Below are 20,100 nucleotides of genomic sequence, written 5' to 3'. Positions count from 1 at the left end.
ACACACTGACGCCTGCATGCAGACGTGCTTCGGATGCTGAAGGGAACCACGCAAACCCCACGGGGTGCTCGGGGCCAGCAGGAGTTTGGGGTGTGGGGACGGTAAAGCAGAGCCAAGATGTGCCCTCATCGCCCGAGAAAAGGAGCAAAACTGACCAGCAAACTGCCCCACGCCTGGGCTGGGATTTCCCACCCCAAAAAGGAAGGGAAAGAGAAGGGATTCGGTGTAGTTCTGCGATGGAGCTGCCATCGGAGCGCTCTCCGTGCTGCTGCTGAGGAGAAGTGAAAGGCAGCGGCTCGCTCAGCGCCAGAGCCCCACCGCCGCGTCCGCACGTCCTCGCCACGCAGCCGCTGCCTGGCAGAACTGGGTCACCGGGAGGGGAAGAAATGAAGGCTGGTGGAGGGGGGGGCAGAGCACCCCGTGTCCGTGTTGGCCCTGCACCCCGGCTCACCGCCTCCCCCCCGACGTGCCCGGTGGCCGTGGGGCTGGTGGGTCACCTACAGCCTCGGCTCTGCTGTCTGTCCTAGTTGGTCACTGAACTGCAAATGTGTTTGCAGCCCAATAACCCATTTCCCATCGCTGCACATCCCCGGGAGCCATGGGCACAGCGCCGGGCACAGCACCGGGCACAGCCACCACAGCACACGATGCGCAGGGGCGAATTCACTGGCAAAGAGAAATTCGTACGAGCCCCACGGAGATGTTTTCAGTGGTGGTTGAAGCCCCAGCAAGGCGCTGTGTGAAACCCCCCACCCAGCCCAACGCCTGCTGCCAAGGCCGGCGTGGCTGCGGCTGGAGCCCCTCGCACCCGGGGCTGCACGGGGGTGGCTGGTACCCGCTGCTCCCACAAAGGGTGGGGGGAAGGCGGGCATGGGATGGGGGATCTGGGCTTTCAAGGGGCTTCGTTAACCAGCAAGTCTGGGGAAAGCCTGCGGAGACACACTCGGTGCCAGAGCAGAGTCCCTCCAGGTACCACCGGCTCCCCCAGCATCACCCGTGCCGAGGGTGGCCCAGGGGATCCCTGGTGTTTCAGGGTCCCCGCTGCTCCTGCTGGCAGGATGTTTTTTTACTGGAAAGTCCGTTGGTTTGGGTCAGGCCGGGACATGAAAGCATCCCGCGAGCCGGCCCCGGTGCCTCCCCACACGCTGCCGCCGCGGCCATCGCCTTCCTGTCTGCACCCGCCTTCCTGTCGCCGCTGCCACCGGCCCCGCTCCGGAAGGCCAAGGTCTCGCAGCCGGCACGACGGAGGGGGCGGCCGTGCCCTCTGCCCGCAGGAACCCTTCTCTTCCCGTTCGTAAGACCAGGGCTCCGCGCGTCCGCTGGGCTCCGGCCACGGCGGGGTTCGGTTTTATCGTGCCCCCGGTGCCAGCCGGGTCCCAGCCGAGCGCACGGGGCTGAGCCGCTGCCCACGCCAACCCGTTCAAGCATCACGAAGAGCCGCAGGCAGGGTCATGCTTTCATTTATTCACTTCATATAAAAATCTCTTAAGAATGCATCTGAACACAATATATAATACTATAACATACATCGTGTGAAACTTTGTTGGAAACAATAAAATAACCACCTGGAACAATGCAGTGTTCAACAGACAAACAAACCCATTGATCATGCACAACTGTGCTATTTTTCATTAACTAGTTAGTCACAAGTTGGACCAAAAGCTTGAAAACATATTTTTACAAACTGAGATTTGACACCGCTCACGATGCCGGACAAGCTTTGTCAGAAGGAAGTTTCACAGCACAATTATTACATCAGTTCACATTTTTTTTCTCATAGAAATTCACATTGGGTCGTTCAGAAATTGGAAGGTGACATTTAAAAGCCGGCCCGTTCACGGGGGGTTTATTTTATTTGGGTTCTCCCCCTCCTCTCTAGGTTTTCACCCGCTGCCCTGGGCTCCGGTGCCACCAACACGAACCCCCCGCGGGCGGCTGCCACCCAAATGCCCTTCCTGGGTTGCGTCTGTCTCTCCAGCTATGTTCAGGTTCTTGTATTTTATGCAATACAAAAGGTTACAAGAAAAAAAAAAAAAAAGGCAACTCTTATTCCGAGTTTTCTACCCAATTAACATCGCCGCCGACAGGCAATGTTAATTCATATAAATTAATAACTTACAAAACATTACAGTATGTACATTACGTAATAAATACACTGTTATAAACAGTAATGGAGGTGTTAGAGCTCAAGGCAGTGCGGGAGGAGGACGGTGGAGCTAAACCTAGGAAACGTGAACGACAGGCGAGAGAAACACAAAATACCCGAGCGTGCAACTTCCAGCGAGCCGAGGGGCTGTGGAGGGGGAGCGGGGTCACACGCTGCCTCGTCACGCTTGTGCCATGGAAACCAGCGACCCTCTGGCCCTGCGCCCGACAGAAATAAAACCCCGTGGAGGATAAAATCATCCTGTTATTCCTAGCAAGCGAACAGAGGCGGCGCACGATGGCGTGAAGTGGCTTTAAAGGGGTCGCCTGGGGTATTAAGAAGAACGATTCAAGGTGCAGTAATGCAAACCAGAGGGTTTTCCCTTCCATTTCGGCTGTAAAAGTGATTAACTGCAATAAAGTGACAGGTATTGCCCATGAAAAAAGGAAGACTGCTTCTTGTAACAGGAAGAATCAAAAAATCCGTCAATTCTGAAACACTTTGTGTCGCTTTTTATACTAAACTCCCGTGTAGTTAATTAATAGACTCTTGAAAAGACATGAAAGTGTTTACAAAGAAGGCACACAGGTCTGCAGACAGGTGGTCAGGTGGACAGGTTTTACATGGAGAGTTATTAATCAGTAGTTTCTATCAGTCTAACTGGTATAAATTCCCAAACTAACAGTATAAAAATCTCTCAGTTGTGTGTCATTGACTCTTCAGTCACAACCCAAGCCAGCTCCAGGCCACCACGATGCTCTCAGCTGACGAGGCTTAAACCACAACGTAAATCACCTGTTAATTTCCTGAGCAATCATTCACTACACGCTCTTTAACCCTGACTCCAATCTCAAGTAGCTGGGAAGATCTTTCAGCCCATGTCAGACACAGGCCTCAGACCCAGGCTGCAGGCGAGTCCGTGAGACTGCTTGCATGCTCGTTAAGTGTTGGAAATCCACTCACACGGGGACAGGACATTATGTGTCCACAGGAGACGTATCTTCCGTCACGATTTCTATGTTTGCCTCCCTCTGCGAATCCTCCTCGCCCGGGTCGGCCACGCAGAGTGTCTTTGTATTGCTGAAGTAGCCCACGCTCTCGCCGTCCTTCTCCGGTCCGTCCGAGTCCTCCTCCTCCAGCGTCAGTTCAAACTGGAACTTCTCCATCAGGCTCTGGCAGTCCCTGCCCCGCTCCTCCAGCGGAGGAGAGGGGCTCTGAGGTATCATGCTCTGGTACCAGTTCCTGTTGTCCTCCAGCGTGTCCAGGATGTCCTGGGCGTCGGGCTGCACCAGGTCAGCCCACGTCTCCCAGAGCGGATGGACGATGTAGTCGATGAACCCCACCTGAGAAACAGAGGAACAGGCAGGCTTAGGGGAAGGGAACGGCTGGGAGCAGATGGATGTCTGAGAAGTTCAAATGCTGTTAATACGGGATTTTAACAAGCAAAATACCTGCCTCGGAGCAAGTCCCCAAACAAGCACAGTCTAACTGCAGACATATTCATCTGATACCCAAAGCTGCACCTACAACATTGGACTGGGTTGATGCCTTGTCCAAAATCAAACCTTGGATGAAAGTTTAATTAAAAGCAGGAGCCACCTGGAAACTCAGTGACGGAGCTGCCAATCCCATCCCTGGCTGCATGCGTGATTTTAACCATCCCTGTAGCCGTCTGTTCCTGACTAGCAGCTCAATCCCTGCCCCGCAGAACTCGGGGTAAGTAACTGCTCTCAAGACAGAACATCCCACCCAAGGATGCATCTTGAGGTGCTGGAGCGAGTCCAGAGGAGGACGACCAAGCTGGGGAAGAGTCTGGAGGGTCTGACCTCCAAGGAACGGCTGAGGGAGCTGGGGGTGTTTAGCCTGGAGAAGAGGAGGCTCAGAGGTGACCTTAGTGCAGTCTACAACTACCTGAAGGGAGGTTGTAGCGCAGTGGGAGTCAGCCTCTTCTCCCAGGCAACCAGCGATAGGACAAGAGGACACAGCCTCAGGCTTCGCCAGGGGAGGTTCAGGTTGGACATTAGGAAGCATTTCTTCTCAGCAAGGGTCATTAGCCATTGGAAGGGGCTGCCCAGGGAGGTGGTGGAGTCCCCATCTCTGGAGGGGTTTAAGACAAGACTGGACATGGCACTTAGTGCCATGGTCTAGTTGCCATGGTGGTGTCAGGGCAATGGTTGGACTCGATGATCCCAGAGGGCTCTTCCAACCTGATTGATTCTGTGATTCCTTGACCGACGTTTACCCTTAGGCGTATTTTACTACAGTGTGTAGTTTTGTACCTATTCTGAACTGGTTTGTGGTGCTGCATCTTTAGACGTTTCAGCGTTTCTCCTCTACTCTGCCAAAGCAGCCGCCGTGGTTCTCTGCGGCCCTGGAAGAGCATTCCTTCCCTTCCCTTTCCTTTTGTTTTGGAAAGAGCACAGAGAGCAGGTCGGCTCATCCCAGAAGCCCTCCTCCCGCACGGAGGCGGACAGACCGCTGCTGCCTGGCTCCCTCGGAGTGACGTGCCAGCAGTGGAAAGAGTGAGGGCTGCAGCCGAGTCCGTCAGTCCTTCCGCCCGCTGGCGCGTAAGCTCTGAGCTAAATCATTTTTCAATTGTCTGACTAAGAGGACGTACGTCCAGGATGGAGAAAACTGAATGGCCATAAAGAGGATTGAAATTCTTCCGTCTTGGCAGAATGTGTCACTTCTCGCTCCGCTGGACAACATTTCTGTGCAGCAGGAAAATGGCTCTCACAGGGGCCAGGCTCAACGTGCAGATGTTTGCTTTGGAAATCGCACATGCCTCCTTCAGACACAACAGGATGTCAATAGAACCATTAACATTCAATTGTAACATACTGGTGAGGCAGCTGAAACAAAAAGGTGATGACAATTTCCTGCAGCACATGTTCCGGAGCACTTTTAAAGTGAAAAAAAAAATTCTGTATGGTTAGCTGAGGACTTCGCCACCACCCAAAACGCTCAAGGGCTCTACAGCACCGATGGCTAGAGAACACCCCAAACCATGGAATAGCTGGGCAGATGGCTGAGCACTGACCTTGAAATATCTTGATGTCACAGAATCAATGAGGTTGGAAGAGCCCTCTGGGCTCATCGAGTCCAACCATTGCCCTGACACCACCATGTCAACTAGACCACGGCACTAAGTGCCATGTCCAGGCTTTTCTTAAACCCCTCCAGAGATGGTGACTCCACCACCTCCCTGGGCAGCCCCTTCCAATGGCTAATGACCCTCTCTGTCAAGAGGTACCATGTAGAGCTTTGAAATACTGGCATACTATCTCCTCATCAGCTCCTTGTTTCACTCCAGAACGCCCACACCACCTCCCTTTCTCCTTTGCCACTCGTTGGGATTTCAATGGAGCCATTTTGTGCAACTCCTGTGCTTTTTGCATAGCAAAAATGCCATTTTGAAACCTCAGTGAAGTGCATATGTGAAACAAAACGTTAATTGGAGCTCACATGCAGAGCACATGGGCATTTTCTGGCCAAAGGATTCATTTCTTGTTAGGTTAACAAATAAGACAGACTTTTCCAACAAAATCACCATGCGGTTGAGTGAATAATTTTGAAACCACTTGGCTTAGCCCAAGAGGACATTTGGAAATAATTATCATCAATTTTGTTACTTATTCAAGCTGAAAAAACCCTCGATGATGACTTGCTCAAGTCATTTAAAAACAACAACCAAGACACCCTTATATAAAGCCTGGAATACGTTTAGGCAAACATAAATTACCAGCTTCATTACAGACTACCCGGGTGAAATTTTACAGCCTGTGCTACACAGGTCAGAACAAAATCTGACCTTGAAACTGTTGAATCTGTGACTCAGAACTAGGGATGCGCCAGTTAATCTCAAAAAAAAAAACGACTTATCCAGCTCCTTTTAAGGTTTGTATTGACATAAATAAATATTTGACTTCACTGGGCACACAGCAGCTCATCAGACCTCTAAATTAACTGGCCAGATCATGCACTGCAAAACCCTTCTGCACGAGGCTGAGTAACGACCGACATCCAGACTCTTCCAGTGTCCTGAAGTGTCTCAGCTGGGAGAGGCTGCTAACCCCGCAGTACAAGGGGGTGTGATATCAGTAGGTTTAGGAGGTGCTAATTAAGGAGACTGGAGGGTGTGAAGGCAGAAGAGACCTGGCAGAAGGGGAGATCAAGCGTAGGGAACAAAAGGAAACCAGCTCACTCTGGAAACTGGGAACAAAGAGGGTGAGATGAACACGCATTTGGAAATGAGGAGACGCCGAGGGGTACATAAGGAGTCTGACCAGGCTCGCCAGTCTACATGAGCTTCAGGCCCAGCTGGATGTCAGGGTCAGTCAGAACCAACTCTCTGCACAGCTGGCTGTTTGCCTAATTGTGCTAGAGAAAGATGAATTTTGTCTCTGCTTTAAAAACACAGGCTTAGGCAGCACAAAAAGGCAGCTCATGGCCAATTACCTGTGATTTTTCCACCGACGCCGTGTGTTTGTCGCACATAGGACTGATCTCCATTCCTCTTTCTCGCTCTTTGTCTCCCTGCTGGAAGAACTCCTCCATGATCCTGTCTGTCCACTGCCGGTACAGCTCCAGAGACTTTGTGGGATTACTCAAGTCCGCACAATGTACCATATTTCGGAGAACCTGCAATTATATTAATCAGAAAACTCATAAAATCGAATGGAAAAAAGAGGATGGTTTCAAGCTGTATCTGCTTGCTTAATTCAGAACATCTAACCACAAGACTCTTCGATTATGCAACACCCTATAAAAATATGAACATCGTAATGTCTCCATATACCAGACCAGCTGCTACGGTCCACACCAAAAGTAAAACGTCCGATATCCAGAGCGAGTCCAGAGGAGGGCGACCAAGCTGGGGAAGGGTCTGGAGGGTCTGACCTATGAGGAACGGCTGAGGGAGCTGGGGGTGTTTAGCCTGGAGAAGAGGAGGCTCAGAGGTGACCTTAGTGCAGTCTACAACTACCTGAAGGGAGGTTGTAGTGGAGTGGGAGTCGGCCTCTTCTCCCAGGCAACCAGCGCTAGGACAAGAGGACACAGCCTCAAGCTTGGCCAGGGGAGGGTCACGTTGGACATCAGGAAGCATTTCTTCTCAGCAAGGGTCATTAGCCATTGGAAGGGGCTGCCCAGGGAGGTGGTGGAGTCACCATCTCTGGAGGGGTTTAAGAAAAGCCTGGACATGGCACTTAGTGCCCTGGTCTAGTTGCCATGGTGGTGTCAGGGCAATGGTTGGACTCGATGATCCCAGAGGGCTCTTCCAACCTCATTGATTCTGTGATATGTTTTTCAGACCACTCGATACTTACACAGGGTGCAGTTGCACCAACATTAATTACATCATATAGGTTTGGTTTTGAATGCAGGTGCTTCCCACCATTCAAAATTTATTCCCATGCTCTCAGATGATTAAATGCTCCTACTTTATGAAATGAGTAATATCCCTTCCACATGGACAAAAAATGTGCCTGACTAACTGTGGCCTCAAGGATTTAGACAGCAATAGTGACCTGTTTAACTACCAGCAGTCTTAAATAAAAATATAAGCAGAGTTTTCCCAAGAGTCTCTTCTTAAGAAGTTGGCCATCAATGTGAAGATCGGGATGTACCTTGTCCTACTAACTACACAACCCTGCTCCAGTATTGCTTTGTCATTTCTGTAAATCAAGGATTGGATTATACAGGGAACAGACTGTACATCACTAATTCCAGCTCAGTGGGGGAGTTGCTTTAGATAGGGAGTTACAAATTAAATTCTTGCAATGCTACAGCAATCTTGCTGTACTTTTTCGATGGAAGAAACATGGGAGAAAGCAGAAAGGAAATTCAGGAGCCCCCAAAACCTCAGCCTTATAGATGAACTTCAGAAGCATGTGCATGTTTGCAGTTCGATGCTCTAAGTGTTAAAAACAATCCCCTTTACCTAAAAGATATGGGACCACCTTGTACCTCTTTGTGGTGCAGAACAGAAGAAAATGATTGCTGAAAATTTTTGAATGTAGGTGTTTAAGGCCAGGTTGGATGGGGCTTGGAGCAACCTGGTCTGGTGGAAGGTGTCCCTGCCTGTGGCAGGGGGTTGGAACTAGATGGGCTTTAAGGTCCCTTCCAACCCAAACCATTCTATGATTCTAAAATTTAGGTCAGTAGCTTCTACTTATGGCCCATTTAAAAGCCACAGTAAAAGCAGGAGCATGGTTTCTTCAATCCTGAACAAAATACCCCAAATCCAGGAAACCTGGCTGCCGTACCTGTATTCTGTCTGTGTAGTTGTCCAGAAGGAGGACCCCTGAACTGGTCACTTTCTTAGTTTCCACCATAGTCTTCAGATCCGCTAAGAGACTCATATGCTTGGACATATCTGTCGCCAACACCTTTACAGAAGGGAAAACAGGATCTCAGTACAGGCAACCACACAAAGCGGCCAGTTCTCTGTTTAAGGAGAGGAGGAGTGTGAGCACAGCTCATACCATGTCGATCACCATCTTCCTGAGCGTCTGGCGCTGTTTCTTGGTCAGGTTCTGGAAGATGTCACAGTGCTCCTCTTGAAGCAGTTTGAAACCCACGGCGAGATGGTGGTTCTCCAAGACGGATTCGTCGTTGTACATCAGGGCCAGTTCGGAGTCTAGCAAAGCAACACAATTATGTGATTCCAGCGTGTGAAATGTGTGATTTCCAACAGCAAACGCTTGTCCTGGGTACTGAAATGTTTATCTGTATGCAATAAATGGGGAAAAGTTGGGTTTTTTTGCTTCATGTGTGCCAAGAGCGTGCGGTTCTTTAATCTGAGCACATATGTATATAATATAAGAGCCCTTTGCTCGGTTCTAATGAACAAAATAGTACTTGGTTGACTTAGTTACAGGCTTCAGAATCACTGACAACAGAAAGCATGAACCCTGCAAACACACTTGCCAAAAAAGAACAATACACATATTTTGGAATCAAGACACATGCTCAGCCTGTTGCAGAACATAACACGAAGCACAATATTTAGCTTCATCGTTGTCAATAGCAATAGCGTTATTTATCTTATATTAACGATAAAATTTGCACTCAGGACTGGAAGAATTATGATGCGTTAGCAAGTGGTAATAGTCACAGGATTCAAGGGCGCTTGGCGAATTGTACCACAATAGCTTCCTTTGTTAGGAATGTCATTTTAATTACTGCCTTATTTCCAAACGTCTAACTAGTTTACTGCACAATGTTTTGAGAAAGCAATACAGCCTGAAAGTCATCATTTGTGACCTCGCTGTAATGGAAAATGCATTTCCATTAGTTTCCAAGTTTGCAGATGACGTTCTTGTTGTACTTGAAACAAAACTCACTTGTATTAATAAGAAATTGATTGGAGACCCCGGGGTGATCCACATCATGAATCGCAGCCGCAAAAATCGCAGCAAGGATTTCCAAATCGGTGAAGACGGCCTAGGGAGGAAAAAAGGAATTTGTCAGCAAAGTCCTTATGTTTTCTCTCTCAACAGTTTGGGAGGCTCATTTAGAGAAACAAACTGTGCTTTTTTAATGAGTTTTCTGCGGACATTTACTATGAAGACAGGTCCACAAGCAGTGTGTGCCTCCATCCCACCTTTAAACACGACGACTGCCCAACACAAAAGCACTTAGCTCCAACTAGGTAACTCACATCCAGCGCGGGGGTGGAGAGCAGAACGTGCGTGGACTGGGCAACGTCAGCAGCGTGGAGGCTGTTGTGGTAAGCTACGTCCGAATGGTAGTGGTCTTCTAGCGTCATCATGTACGTTACAAAAGTGTCTGATGAGATCTTGAATGTTTTGAGTAGATCTCGCTCCTGCACAATAAATGGCACAAGCATACATGCATATATCAAATAAGGATGTCATACTGTAGAAGGCAACAAAACAGAAAGCAGTTAGAAACTAAAATAGTGTTAGAATCATAGAATCATAGAATGTGAGGGGTTGGAAGGGACCTCTGGAGATCATCGAGTCCAACCCCCCTGCCAGAGCAGGACCAGTCTAGGGCAGGTCACACAGGAACGCATCCAGATGGGTCTTGAAGGTCTCCAGAGAAGGAGACTCCACAACCTCTCTGGGGAGCCTGTTCCAGTGCTCTGCAACTCTTATAGTAAAGAAGTTCTTCCTCATGTTGAGGTTGAACCTCCTGTGCTCCAGCTTGCATCCATTGCCCCTTGTCCTGTCGCAGGGCACAAGTGAAAAGAGGTTGCCCCTTTCCTCTTGACACCCAGCCCTCATCTATTTATCCACATTAATCAGATCCCCTCTCAGTCTTCTCTTCTCCAGAAGACTTGTTGTACAACTCTTGTTGTACAAGAACAGCAAATCTGATCACAAAATCACGCACCTGGAATATAGCATACATGATGCAGGTGAGCGGCCTGTTGTGGGAATACCTTGCAACATTAAATATGTTGAGGCCCCACTTGTTCAGATCTTCCAGTTCCTTTTGAAAGGACAAAAAGAGAAGGGTTACAATATTTTTCAAGACAATTCTGCATTCATCACTTGGCACCACATCTTTTGCATTTTCCAAAGGTTTAAAAAGATGCAAATTCAATCCTCATTATGGTACTTATGAAAGTGCATGAACACGCACACTTAATAAAGCACACGAACACAGAGTGACCGTGAAGGGCTGATGCAAAAGCACTTGTACAAGGGGACGACATTTCTTTGCGTGGCAGGGGAATTATTTGTGATGTGTGTTTCCAGGCAGCAAGAAGAAATGCCCTGACAGAGACAAAGGCCCCAGAGCCAGTTTGCTGGACGTAGCCTTGTCATACGTTCCTGGGCTGGTAATTGCTCTCCTCAGCCTTCAACACATTTTTTTAATTATTTTAGGGATATTTTCAAGGAATTTATGAACATAGACTACGCTGTTAGGGCCAGGTACCATTAATTACAGCATTTGTAATGGCCACATCACTTCAGGGATACCGATTCCAGTTTTACAGTCCATCCCTCCAGTCCACCCCCAGCTTCCAGCTAATACTGATTCTCCCAGAGCTCTGAGGATCTGTCATACCTTGGCCAGATGGTCTTCCTTTTCTGTCTTCACACCAAATCGTGAAATGCTGGTGTTATTTAAGCTCGAGCTATGCATTAATTTTTTCACTCCACTGATCTGTGTCATGAGCTGCTGTTTTTTCTTCTTCTCTCTGTCTTTCTGGGTGGGAGAAGGAATCTCCACATCATTCTGCTTGTCTGTAACAAATCAAGGTGAAGTGAGCCGACACGGTTTGCAGTGCGAGCACCCATCACGCCCCCCAAAATCAACCCTGAGCTTTGCTCATTAAGTGGCTCCGCACACCAGTTCAAACCCACGTGTTTCTGCTGGGGGCCTTCTCCAATTTTGGGACCAAACTGAACCAAAAACAAAGCAAAACAGCCACATAACCTCTGTTTGCCCTCTGCAAGACTGAACCTTCCCACCTATCCCTGCTGGGACATGAAGTGCCAGGCTGCTTTCATCGTAGCCATTGTCAAGCTGCAGCGCTTGGGGACACAGCACATGGCCAGGAGCTAGCTCTCCATGCCTGAAGGGCTTATGGCTAGATCTCAATTAATTTTTATTACTTATTTTCAGGAAAATAAAATATATCTGCAAACAGCACATTTTTCCTCAATGAAGTACATAAGCATATATTTCCACATCCACTCTGTTGATACTTATTAGGGCCAAACCCTTCTCCACATCCCCTACTCAACCCAATAACAACTTGGTGCCACTGATTTATTAAAGGTTTGCCCTTTACAAATATGTATAGAGTAACATACAATGCACAGGCCATATTTCTATTGTCATGCTCAGAGACAGTAACACATTAAGCAGGCACCTAGTGGGGCACTAACTTGTCTGCGGAGACGTGTTTAATAAATACATTTATCCACATTTGCTACTTACTGCCTTTACAACTAATTTATTTGCTGCATTAAAATGGTACAGTGGTTCATTACTTTCACACTGACCCTTTTTCATGAGCGTTTACAAAAGGCTACTACAATCTCTTTGCACCTTTGCGTCTCTGAGGACCTCTGGAGGCACTAGGCATCTAGGCAGCAGTTACTTTTGCCTTGGCTTAATTAAAAATCTCTGAAATAAGAACTACGAGCGTGTCTGCGACACAGCAATTAAGGAGGAAGCCATTATTCACAGCAACAGTCAAGCTGACATCAGTGGGTGTTTCCCTTGTGTGTTTTTGCTGAACAACAGAAGGACTTTCCTCTATATAATCTCCTTAGCAATGACTAACGCTAGGGCAGCGTAAAATGGACATTCTGGAACAGAAATCTCTCATTTGTTAGATCATGTCCCCTCGGTGGTGGCAGCAGCAACACCCCTCGCCCCTTAAGAAAGGGCACGTGCTGAAAAGCCGTCGTGATCTTCCCCATTTACATGATGTGGCCAACGATAAAAGCGCCGCTTCTCATCTTTGTCCTTCACAGAATCAACCAGGTTGGAAGAGCCCTCTGGGATCATCGAGTCCAACCATTGCCCTGACACCACCATGGCAACTAGACCAGGGCACTAAGTGCCATGGCCAGGCTTTAAACGGATCCTTCATACAGATCTAAAGCTGCCGTCCTTGCTCTCACCAACTGAAGGGTGACTGCAGGACTGGCCCCCCTCTGATTGCCCCCTTGTTATAAAAAAATGCCATTTTCAGTGTTTTCAAGCAGCTTTAGGATTTGTGACCATTTGCATACAAAACAAAGCTCAGCACAGGACCCTCATATACGTATGTCTGAGTACAACAGCTTCAAATGCTGAGTGTGTGAGTGATGCCGGAGCTCGTGGGGAGCTCATGCCCTGTGGTTAAGATGGCCCTTAGCACCACAGCCATCTTTTTATAAGGAAGGTTAAAATGGAGGGAGCTCTGTGCACATTTAAGTAAGTCAAAACTAGGCAGTAGGCTCTTCTCCCCCAGCTCATTTAATAAACTCAAGAGACTGAATGAAGTCACATGACTTTCTTCTCAGCAAGGGTCATTAGCCATTGGAAGGGGCTGCCCAGGGAGGTGGTGGAGTCACCATCTCTGGAGAGGTTTAAGGAAAGCCTGGACATGGCACTTAGTGCCATGGTCTAGTTGCCATGGTGGTGTCAGGGCAGTGGTTGGACTCGATGAGCCCAGAGGGCTCTTCCAACCTCATTGATTCTGTGACTCTGTGAGTGTGTGTGTGGTTTATAGTTCTGTACCAGGTCCGCAGTAACAAGCCACGCTGGGTATTTCTGCTGCAGCCCATCCTGCTCCAGAGACATATGCCCACTGGCAAGAGCTGATGAACAACAAACTCCCTGCAAATGCCACGGTGGTCATGCTCCCCGGCGCGCTGTGTACGCTCCAGGCTCTCCAGCTGAAGCAGTGGCCTGCTGGCTGGCAGCTGGGGAGTCGTGCTTCCATTCCCTGTATTAATTCATGTTCTGGATGTCATGATTAAGCTGAGCGATAAGACAGGGCCAATGGATTCCCACAAAGCAACTACAGACTTACATGGATTATTAATGATGTGTCCTAAATGCACGCAGTAGTTCCAGTTGCAACTGGCTATTGAAATCACTTTAAAATCCCTTAATGGAAATAATTGTGTGTCATCCAGTGAACACGTTCTGGGCCATCTTAACCGCAGGGCACGAGAACCCCACGAGCTCTGGCATCCCACATACCCTCAGCAGTTGAAGCTGGGTATGAGGGTCCTGGGCTAAGCTTCGTTTTATATGCAAATACTCACAAATTCTAAAGCTGCTTGAAAACACAGAAAATCGTATTTTTCATAAGTATATTTTGTAAATGCAGAGGATTAATTCATGCCAGTAGTCCTACGAGCTCCAGCAAAACTAATGACACGCAAAATATTCTCTTTACTCTTTATTCTGACTGCAAAATGAGCAAATATACAATATACAAACTGGGCTCAACCTCCTTGTGTGAACCCTGACTCTGAAGGGGGAAGATGCAGCTGCAAGAGGCAGCAGTTGCAAAGATGAGAGCACGCAGTCAGGCTCGTGTGACTTTGTCCTTTCCGTAAGGTCACCACAAAAATCAAATATTGCATAAGGCAGCTACCAACAGCTTAATTCAATCTGAGCAGAACGATCTTTTGATTTGCAGAGGAAATGCTTTTGTGGATGGACTTATTCAAACACTCGATTATTTTCCTCCCCGTATTCATTTTGAAAGTGAAAAATCAAATTTTATTTAAATAATGCCCTGCCCCAAAGGAAAACTGGGCACAAGTATGGACTGGTGGGTATTAGGCTGCCATTAAGCGTTATCTTTGAGTCACACAAAAGCTGGGAATGTGATTCCTTACCCAGGAAAGTGTTGGAAATGTACTCAGACACCTGGTTGCCGGAGCGGCTCATCTCGGAGAGGTGTGTCAGCTCCCGGTTCAGCATCCTCTTGAACTGGGAGGGGAAGAGCACACACACAAAGATGGCATTTTTCAGAACACTTCTCCAAATTAATACAAATATCACAAGCAAGATGCTAAAAGCAAAATTCTGGAGATATTGGGAATGGAGCCAGTGACATATGGTTTCCTTTAGATGCTGTTCAGCATCATCATGACTAGATATTTCTTTTCAGCACACTAAACTACAAAATTAATTTCCCCCACAGATGTATATTAGTTTTTACTGTAACAAACGAGAAGATAAGGTTTCAGGTAATGTCCCTGAAAGATCAAATTCTTGTATTGGTTTTAAATCCCACATCCTACAACCTTCTTTTGTTCTGAATGTTGTAAGTTTGCTCCATTTTGAATTATGTAAGTAAAAGCCCGTCTTCAGAACAGACCAGAGGAGAAATATGCCATAAATCTGAAACTCTGCTTGGCTCACTACAGTAAAATGTAGGATTCAAGCATTTGTTCACCCAGATATACACATGCTGTCATCCTCCTGATTTTCTAATCACACATTTTCATTGCTGCATCATTTTATCCCACCCCAGTGAATTCCCAAAGGGGGGAAAAAAATTACATACATGTACGCCACATGCACATATGTTTATCTCTTGCCACACAGTACATATAAATAACCATTTAAAAGCATGTTTTCCTTATAGAGGTTTTATCCAAGCAATACAGCATAAAAAAAACCCCATTTATAAGCCTTCAGGATTGAAACCCACCTTAATGTAACCCCAAGATACAGATAACAAATAGTTTGCTTCAGGCATTTTGGAAAAGTCCCCAAATCCTCACGGAGAAATCGCCGGTCAGACAGGAGAGCTCCTCGGGCACACGGACACCTCCTTCCTCCAGTCAATAAAAAAAAATCAGCGTTCCTCAAAGCCAGAGATCCCCTAAAGCGTGGCGGTCGCTAATCCCAGACAAAGCCCAGCTTGGCACAGCATCTTTGCGGAGGGGCTGAACGTGGGTGTATTTGCTCGCGGGAGAGAAGAATGAAATGAGGGATTGCACGGAGAAAGGAGAACGAATCCAGCCGTATTCAGCCGGCTGGGAGCACTTATGAATTATGAATCCTCCTGGTTGCTTCGTTGGCTGAAGGGGGTCCCCACGCCACAGCAGCCTCGCTCAGCTGAGCTGTACCACAGAAAAACGACGCTGGTTTCTGAGGGGTTGCCAGCGTTAGCACCACAGCCATCTTTTTGTAAGGAAGATTAAAATGGAGGGAGCTCTGTGCATATTTAAATAAGGCAGAAGTAGGCAGCAGGCTCTTCTCCATTTCTGCTTGGTTTTAATCTTCATTACAGAGACTGAGGGTTTTCAAAGTATTCACATATGGATGTTTTAAAGCATAATTCTTCAGATTTTCATCTATTTTTTTGCCCTAAGGGCACAACATGTAGCAAAACGCAACTTTACAAATGGGAAATATTTTTCAAATAAAAGCTATAAATTAATAATAGCCTTAAATCTGTAATGCCAGCTTGCAATTAATAAATTCTTTCTTACAAGAATATATTCACAATCCAAATTTCAAGATTTAATCATTAATTTTTATTTTCGACTGAAATGCAACCACTTTATCAGGAAGCTGATAAACCTTTCAGCATCAATCAAAAGACAAGTGCATCAAAAGACACGGGTCACAGCGAGGAATCGCCGCCGCCGGGCAGCACTCCCGCTGCTCCAGGACGTCCTTGGTGATCGCTGGCTGCAACACGCCACCAGCCAGGATTCCCAAAATAAAAGTGCAATCTCTGCTCTAAAATTACTTCCTTCATTAAACGTTATCACCTTGCTCGGCACGACGTCACGAGGCTTCCTCGCGTGTGGGACACGCAGGGCGCCAGGGCCAGCCCACGCTGCGCCGCACCCCTGGTCTCCTTGCTGCAAGGAGATGCAGAGCCCATGTGCAGCCTGCAGCTCCCCGCTTGCCCAGACCGAGGAACCAGCACTGAGCACCACAAAAATCCCACCTCGCTGGCCAGGCATGGCTCCACCACCCCTCCGCACCATCCAGATGGGACTCCTGCTCAGCCTTTCTGCCGTAAGAACCACACAGAGCAAATGAAGTTGTGGACTCACCTTCTTCTCTCCTTAAATTCATGATTATCAGAGGTAGGATGCTGATGCCACCTCCCTTTTACCACATGGCTATCTGTGCAGACCGAAGATGGGGTGCTGGCTGCTCAACTCCACCACCACCACCTCTGCTGTCTTCTCTTGCAGCAACAGAATCACAGAATCAACCAGGTTGGAAGAGCCCTCTGGGATCATCGAGTCCAACCATTGCCCTGACACCACCATGGCAACTAGACCACGGCACTAAGGGCCATGTCCAGTCTTTTCTTAAACCCCTCCAGAGATGGGGACTCCACCACCTCCCTGGGCAGCCCCTTCCAATGGCTAATGACCCTTGCTGAGAAGAAATGCTTCCTAATGTCCAACCTGAACCTCCCCTGGCCAAGCTTGAGGCTGTGTCCTCTTGTCCTATCGCTGGTTGCCTGGGAGAAGAGGCCGACTCCCACTGCGCTACAACCTCCCTTCAGGTAGTTGTAGAGTGCACTAAGGTCACCTCTGAGCCTCCTCTTCTCCAGGCTGCCTTGCCCTGCTAGTGTGAATGTCACACAGCAAGACCTCACTTTCCGGGTTACTCAACCAGTTTAAATACTGTCTCATGGGATACGAGCAGGAGCAGGATGTGAAGGATGCTGGCTGCCCAGGAGGGCATCCCACAGCACTGGGTCATGGGCTTTGGCTCACATGGTCTCCACTAACTTTCATGCCCACCACGAGGGACAAAAGCCTTTTTGAAACTCCTAAGAGAAACCTTAGTGACGGAGAACGAGTGGCAGCAAGAACGAAAACCAAGTAAGAGAAAGCCCGTGGGAGGAGAGGAGAGCTCTGACCCTATCATTCCTCACAGTGACGTATTTCTGCCGGTCACAAGCACCAGCCACCAACACGTGAGCCCTCCCACACTCTTACAGTGAAGCATTTCTCTGGATCAAGGCCTTTATCTTTACAAGGAAAGCATCATAAACAGATGATCACACGAACAACTTTTAAGCGATGCTGAATGAGTTGGGTTTTCTACACAACCGTCCCTTTCACACAAATAATCCCAAGTGGTGGACAAACATCTGAAAAAAATGCCTTTACCTCACAACTGGCTTCAGGAAGTACAAGGGGTAGCTGCTGCCTTTTCACAGAGGCACAAAGCAATTAAATGGCCTCCAGAAGGTCACCCAAGCCATCTGCAGCAGAGATGAGGACAGATAAAAGGCCTTGTGAGTCTCACATCTGATGTTTAACCAGAAATCTGTCCCCTTCATCTCCTCCAACAGCCTTAATCTTGCTCGCTCTTCCAGACTTTTAATCAGCAACCTTTTACAAACGCAGACAGCAGGATTACAGCAGTTTACTGCAATTTACCATCTGATGATGCTGGCACCTAAGCAGGATTCCCTTAATAACACGATACCCTTTTAAAAGAACACCACAGTTCAGCATGGACTGAGGTGTGCTGATGGGGCACTGGGTAATCACAACGTCCCCACTGCTCGTGGGGGGTATCTGGGATCTTTCCTGAGCTTCCCTCGATGCCAGGATGCTCCGGAGCAACGCTGCTCCCTCTGAACTGCTTTGCCATTTGCCTGCAGCGCCCGCGGGGCGAAAGCACAGATCGATGAGCGATGTCATGTGCAAACCTCTGTCACCATCCCTTCGTTAAATCGATCTGACAGCAAAGGGTAAAGCAAGCAGATTGCACGCCAGCCATGAGAAAATACCAACTGCTCTGCCATTAGGCAAACAGCAGCGTCGCCGCTTTGAAGAGCTCGTGCGTGGCCCTCAGCTCAGCAATTACCATAATGCCTATCAGCGACATGTGCTGTCATTTTCATAATTAATAATCATCTCGGCGCCTTTCACAAAGGAAATAAGCGCTGATAACCTCGCTGTACAGATGGGAACGGAGGCATACACCAGAACACGCGTACGCACGCACGAGGATGCGCACGGGAGGGATTGTCCACCCCGACTCGAGAGGGTTTTCCCTTAAAAAGAAGCAAAATCAGGGCTTGGGGCTCCCTTCTCTCTACCTCACATTCTGATCACGGGACCACGCAATGAACACATTCAACTGATGAAAAGAGTGCAGATAACGTAAAGAAGATGAAGCCCCAACCGAAATCTTCGATAACCAAACACACATGGTACAGCTGACTGTCCCAGCAACTCACCGAGGGCTAAAACCATCTGGAGGGTTGTGTGAGAAAAAGCCATCGCGTCGGGGGGAGCTTTCCTGTTTTGCCTGCTCTGAAGTAACTGCAGAAGTCATCTGAACCAAATTAAGTCTCCCAGAAATTGAATCATTCTTTGATTACCAGCAGTGACCCTTTTTCATGTATCCTCTGGTAGAGGGAATCACAGTTTCTTTCCAGCTTTCCAGCCGTGCGTGCGGTCATTTCCTTGATGACCGTTGGGAAAGTTCACTCACAGTTCCCCTCTCGGCTGCCCACACCGCACCCTCACTGCTCACCTTTTCTCTGCACCAGCAGTTGCACCATCTGCTTTTACCTCTTCAGCTGCGGCGTGGGGCTGAGCGCTGGCCCCAGCGCAAGGCTCTGCAAGGACACGACCACGGGGACCTCCAACGGTTGGACTCGATGATCCCAGAGGTCTCTTCCAACCTGATTAATTCTGTGGGTGGCATCAGCTCCAAGTGCATGGCAGCTCCTTCAACCACTCGGCAGCTCGTCCTTCACCCCATCCTAACCAAACCAACTCTTGCTTGCCTTCATTTTTGTGCAGAGGAAGAAAATTTGGCCTAATTTATGATGGGATTTGCCAGATTTAGGAGCCCAAGCACGCTGGGAGCGTGCTGGCTCTGGGGCCACCACGTGCAATAGAGGGTGGAGTCCAGGGCAGCATCCAGCCACCCGTGGGAAATCTCCCCAGAGCTTCAGTGTGGAAAATCCCACCTTTCTGGCTCTTTATGGAAGAAACAACTCTCTTCCTTTCCTAGGAAGGTTAGGGAGAGCCACACAGAGGTACACACAGTTCTTGGCCCTTCCACCCTTGTGCTGGCTCCGATAGTCCTGTTGTTATTCCTGTTCCTATTCCCCTTTGGAGTAGGGCATCAGAGGTGTTCCTGGTGCTTTACAGGGAGAATAAAGACAGGAGGATGTATCTGCTGCTGATGTAAATCCTTTGAAGTCGATTTATACCAGCTGGGGTTCCCTGAGGCCAAGAGTCCTTATGCAAAGAGGCTGCTTAAAAAAAAGTTTTAGTCATTTGCAGGAGCTGAGGGCAACTGCAAGATAAAAGAGCTGCTAAGATGCTGTGGGGCTCCAGCCCAGAGTACCTGGGGACAGCGGGGTCCCACCCCACACTTTGATGGAGGAATCTCGGTGCAGATCTCCAGCGTGTAAAAGTGTTTATAAACTCTGTTCCCGGCGACCCACCCTTCTGACGCAAACATCACATCCCTCACCCTTCCACCGCTCCTAGAAATCCTCGGAACAA

The 20,100-nt window shown here is 48.3% G+C and overlaps 1 protein-coding gene across 4 annotated transcripts in view; it reads right to left on the bottom strand.

Annotated features, from left to right (window-relative positions):
* Positions 1–1,444: 1,444 nt before the first annotated feature.
* Positions 1,445–20,100, bottom strand: part of PDE4B (phosphodiesterase 4B) — a 199,088-nt gene continuing 180,432 nt past the window's right edge. For all 4 annotated transcript variants that reach the window (XM_068406303.1, XM_068406304.1, XM_068406305.1 and 1 more), the window contains 9 exons: positions 14,473–14,566; positions 11,186–11,364; positions 10,505–10,603; positions 9,807–9,971; positions 9,490–9,589; positions 8,629–8,783; positions 8,410–8,532; positions 6,605–6,787; positions 1,445–3,489 (listed from right to left, as the gene is read on the bottom strand). In XM_068406303.1, the coding sequence (XP_068262404.1) occupies positions 3,124–3,489; positions 6,605–6,787; positions 8,410–8,532; positions 8,629–8,783; positions 9,490–9,589; positions 9,807–9,971; positions 10,505–10,603; positions 11,186–11,364; positions 14,473–14,566 (1,464 nt within the window). In that variant the 3' untranslated portion in view covers positions 1,445–3,123. The remainder of the gene's footprint in view (positions 3,490–6,604; positions 6,788–8,409; positions 8,533–8,628; positions 8,784–9,489; positions 9,590–9,806; positions 9,972–10,504; positions 10,604–11,185; positions 11,365–14,472; positions 14,567–20,100) is intronic.

Source organism: Nyctibius grandis, chromosome 8, assembly GCF_013368605.1.
Source record: "Nyctibius grandis isolate bNycGra1 chromosome 8, bNycGra1.pri, whole genome shotgun sequence".
Lineage (NCBI taxonomy): Eukaryota > Metazoa > Chordata > Aves > Nyctibiiformes > Nyctibiidae > Nyctibius > Nyctibius grandis.
This window is presented reverse-complemented; position numbering and strand designations above follow the sequence as displayed.